The sequence below is a fragment of the Penaeus vannamei genome, chromosome 8 (genome assembly GCF_042767895.1).
Source record: "Penaeus vannamei isolate JL-2024 chromosome 8, ASM4276789v1, whole genome shotgun sequence".
NCBI classification, from domain to species: domain Eukaryota; kingdom Metazoa; phylum Arthropoda; class Malacostraca; order Decapoda; family Penaeidae; genus Penaeus; species Penaeus vannamei.
The window spans coordinates 5254589-5259588 of NC_091556.1; the positions used below are offsets into that span (position 1 = coordinate 5254589).

Below are 5000 nucleotides of genomic sequence, written 5' to 3' on the forward strand. Positions count from 1 at the left end.
AATATGAAGAGAAAGATACATAAATTGTTAGGAATATATTGAATAGCTGATTGGATGAAAGATATTCAGGCATATGGATGAATAGACTTGTTAAATGAATGCATGAGTAGATAGGTAGTAAACAGGTACACCACTAAATCAGGTAGCATTGGTCCATATGTACATATAGCTAGATGATAAACAGGTAAATTAATGGACAGAGGAATGGATGATCTGTATATGAAAGAATGAATAACTAGTGGTTCTTGACTCTTTCTCAGGTTAACTGTTTTGTGCATCGTTTAGGTATTAGAATAATCAGCGACTCATTTACAAGTGGTAAAGTGACCAAATCAATCATGACTAATTTCTTATGATAAAACAGACATTTATACATTAGCAATGTAATCAGATATGTTGGAGTTGTGGCCTGTAGGTTTTAAAAAATGCTGATAAATGATAAGTGGGTATATGGTTTGATAGTCTTGTGTTGTCTTCTGTTTTGTAACTGCACAAAGACATGTGTAAATAAATGACAGAAAATCTTTTGTTCTAGATTGGTTTTCTAGATTCATAAGTGTCTTGTATAACAGGAGCATACACATAACATTCTTGAGTGAAGGACCTACCCTTTTCTAGCTCAGAATGTTCTCTTGTTATTTTCTTTTTAGCATTTGAGGTCTTTTTGTTTGTTTTATATTTATTGCAAAGATTCTGCACTTTCTTTTAATTGCTTTCATAGAATTGTCTTTATGTATTCACAGATGTCTTTTTTTCAAATATGCTGAGAAAGTTTTTTTTTTTTTTTTGTTCAAAATTGTCTTTTAATATTTGTTTAATTTCATTTGTATTAATCATCATTTTTTTGATAGAGAATGTTTAAATGTAGGTTAAGATCATTCACTGCTTTTGATATTTTGTACACTTCTCTGATACTTGAAGAATTTGCAATGAAGGAAATATGAACTGATACAGGTGTCAGGATATGCATTGTCATTTTGGCTGTAATCAGATAGTTTTAGATAATTTTCCACCCAGTATCAGATAAAGGTCTTCAGATACCTGGATCCGTACAAGTTTGATTTAATTTAGGTTAAAGAATTTGTACGAAGTTATTGTATACCTCAAGATATTTTTAATGAATCGATGCTTTCTAATTACTTTTTTTTTATTGGAAGCACCTTCATGGTTGATGTTATGAAGTCCTATAATTTAAGTACACTTTTCTTTAGGGACTGTTCATTGTTTCAGGATCATTGTTAGTCCCATGGCTAAGAGATCCGTATATCAGTATTTACAATGGATCAGGCCTGTCCAACATATCGTAAAAGAGAAAGCTTATTTGAGGAATATTCATTAGAAATCGTTTTGGGTTAGTGCCTCTCTCCCAAGCAAGGCAATAGGCTACCCATGGCTGATCATTTTTAAATGGCAATGTTCGTGGAAAATACCAGCTCATTGCTTTGATGCTAATGGATTGATCAATAGTGTTTCAAGGACAGGATTTGAGTGAAAAGCAAATGGTAACAGTGCTAGTATGTAATAGTATCTTTGTAAGATGCTTTTCGCTTAAATCATATCCTTGAAACATAATGTATCAAACCATTAACCTCAAAACAATAAGTTGAAATGACAGTAGTGTATTTACAGTACAGGAGTCTATTTAGACCTCTGTTTGAGCAAATGCCAGGTTTTGGTTGCAAAGACGGGAATAATGCTGGTAGAAAGAGAGATACAAGAGTAGTAAACAGGTAGAAAAGTAAACAGATTCTTGGAGATGGATAAGATCACAGATAGACACGGATAGAAGGATAGATTGCTAGTTTTAGATGTAGATTGGGTAAATTAGATATGTGGTTGAATGTATGTTTAATAGATTGACATGGATATTACAAGAGAGACATGAGAATGGAATTTATTGATAAATGTACTGATAGATGGAAGAAAAAGCATGTTTGAATGAACTAGTTGGTAGCCAAAGGAACAGATGAATAAAACTTGAAAGAAACCAATAAATAAATTGAGAAATAAGTAAAGATATAGATTTTTAGGTAAAAGAGATAGGTTCAGGGAAGGTGGACCAAAGAAGGTCTTTTATATAGAAGATTTATATAGATAACTTTTGTGTTAGGTAAAAAAAGAAATAGAATAAAAAAAAAATAGAAATCTTGTTTAAAAGGATATGAAAACAAGTTGATTTAGGTTTTATGTATTTTTTCATATTCAGATTATTGACAATATTTCAGTGAATTTTTAATCATTTCAGTGTGTTTCAATCCCTTCTTAAAACAAGAAAAAAATATATATAGTCAGTCTATAACAAAATACCAAATAATGAAAAAATCAAGATATATGCAAGTATCCTAACCTTTGTGCATTTTTTCACAGACGGGCGATGGAGGCGGTCGTGTTGCTGCATTGGTTCCTGGCCGAGGCCCGAGTGGACCTGCCCATTTCATACCTCTTACAGCCAAACTAAACTCCATTTCAGTTTTGGGGTCTGGCTCCAGGCCATCACGTACTACTGTGCCACCTCCTCGTAATCCTGTAAGTTATATGTACTTTTTTTTTCTTCATCTTCTTCTTCTTCTTCCCCCACTCCCCTACTTTCTCTATCTTTTTTTCCTTGCTTTCGTTTTCAATCAAATGCCCTGGTTCTGGCATTCAGTTTTTTCTTTCTATCGTTCATTTTCTCTCTCTCTGTCTCTTGCTTTTTGTGTCTTTCTCCTTTCCTCGTTCTCTTCCACTCTCCTTGCTTCTCTTCTTTTCCTACCTCCCATCTTTCTCCTTTCCTCGTTCTCTTCCACTCTCCTTGTTTCTCTTCTTATCCTACCTCCCATCTTTCCCCACTGTTTTTCACGGAACCACATAAAAAAACAAATACTTGAGCTCCAAATTATATCTTCCAGACTGGTGCTGTCGTAAGCGTTGGATCGCCACGTTCAGTTGTCGCCACCACAGTCACGGTTGCAGCCACCCGATGTATGGCAACCTCAGCAGTCACTGTCTCGAGTAGTAGACCGGTGACGACTGTAGCAGCCAGACCGGGAGCGGCAGCCACCGTTGTTCGCAAGACACATACAAATGTTGTGGTTTCATCAGGTATGATATCAGTGATTTTGTGATTTTTCTTCTTTTTGTAGCTAATATTATTGATTATATTACTGATATTTTTTTCATTATTTTTATCATCATTGATTATCATTGTTTTTTTTACTATTGTTATTGTTGTTGCTTTTGTTACATATCTTGTCATTGTTAATGTTATTTATATGTTGTTATTATTATAGATTTTTGTTTTTGTTTTTGTTTATTATTATTATCTTTGTCATCTTCGGTAATAGTATTAGTATTAGCATTAGTATTAGGTAGTAGTATCATCATCATTATTATTATCATTATCAATATCATTATTATTATTATTTATTTATTATTATTTTTTTATTATTACCAATATAGTTTTTTTTCTAATTGTTATATCCTTTTTAGTGTTGTTGTTGTTGTTGTTATTATTATTATTATTATTATTATTATTATTATTATTATTATTATTATTATTATTATTAATATTATTATTAATATTATTATTAATATTATTATTATTATCATCATCATCATCATCATCATCATCATCATCATCATCATCATCATCATCATCATCATCATCATCATCATCATCATCATTATTGTTATCATTATTATCATTATCATCTTTTTTATTAGCATAATCAGTTATTCTTTTCATTATCATTATCATTGTTGTTGCTGTTTTTGTTGTTGTTATTATCATCATTGTTATTATTATTATTGTTATTGTTTTCATTGTTGTTATTATTATTATGATTATAATTTTATGATTACTATTACTATTATTATTATTATTACTATTATTATTATCATTGTAATAATTATTATAGTTGTAATTATTTTTATTATTATTATTATTTTTTTTATTATTATCATTGTTGTTTTGTTGTTGTTGTTATTATTATTAGTAGTAGTAGTAGTAGTAGTAGCAGTAGTAGTAGTAGTAGTAGTAGTAGTAGTAGTAGTAGTAGTAGTAGTAGTAAGATTATTATTATTATTGTTACTATTACTGTTATTATTATTAGTAGTAGTAGTTGTAGTATCATTGTTGTCATTATTGTGGCTGTTGTTATTGTTATTATTATCATCAATATAATTTTTATTTTTTCCTTTATTAATATTATTGTTGTTATTGTTGTTGTTGTTATTGTTATTGTTATTGTTATTGTTTTTATTATTGTTATTATTATTATCATTATTATTATTATTATTATTAATAGTAGTAGTAGTAGGAGTAGTAGTTTTAGGTCATCTCAAGTTTCATTTTATGAAGTCAGATGTTGGTTATATATTTTAATTAATATTTTGATGTATTAATTTATTGCATTGATTAGTTTATGAATATGTATTTATTGATATTAGTCTCAATTACAACTCTAACATTCACCTTATCGCACCTTTATAACACTTTCCCTTTATCCCCATTAGGAATATCTCGGCCGGTGGTGCCCCAAAGTGCAACAACTATCACGGTCTTGGGGTCGGGGGGTCCACTCCCAAACACCCCTGCGACGGTCCTTCGTCCCTCCGCCAGCCAGGGCAGCCAGTCGCACGGCCCGGTTATTCTTCACACATCCAAAGTGTCGCCCCCTGTCTCCTCCTCCTCCACGTCAGGAGGCGGGAAGGTGGTGTCGCCCAGGCTGGTCCCAATCCCCATTACACAGGTGAGCAGGAGTGCAATTGCCATGGGTGGGGCAGGGTTACCTTTGCCGTAGGGGTGGCAGGGGTACCTCTGTTTTAGGGGTGGCAGGGGTACCTTTGTCGTGCGTGAGGCAAAGCTGCATCTGTCGTAAGCTTAGGTTTTGTTTTGGGTGGTGGAGATGGTGTTCTTGTTGTTGCTGTTCGTTAATGCTTAAGTTTTGTTATCAATGCTAATGGTATATTGTAATTTGTTTTTATTGTTGCTCTTGACAGTGTGACTGCTTTTGATGATT

The 5000-nt window shown here is 32.2% G+C and overlaps 1 protein-coding gene across 3 annotated transcripts in view; it reads left to right on the forward strand.

Moving 5' to 3' along the window:
• The window catches only part of l(3)mbt (lethal (3) malignant brain tumor), an 18789-nt gene that overhangs the window by 4495 nt on the left and 9294 nt on the right, over window positions 1-5000 (forward strand). For all 3 annotated transcript variants that reach the window (XM_070124226.1, XM_070124228.1, XM_070124227.1), the window contains exons 3-5: window positions 2368-2526; window positions 2889-3081; window positions 4495-4730. In XM_070124226.1, coding sequence (XP_069980327.1) covers window positions 2368-2526; window positions 2889-3081; window positions 4495-4730 — 588 coding nt within the window. The remainder of the gene's footprint in view (window positions 1-2367; window positions 2527-2888; window positions 3082-4494; window positions 4731-5000) is intronic.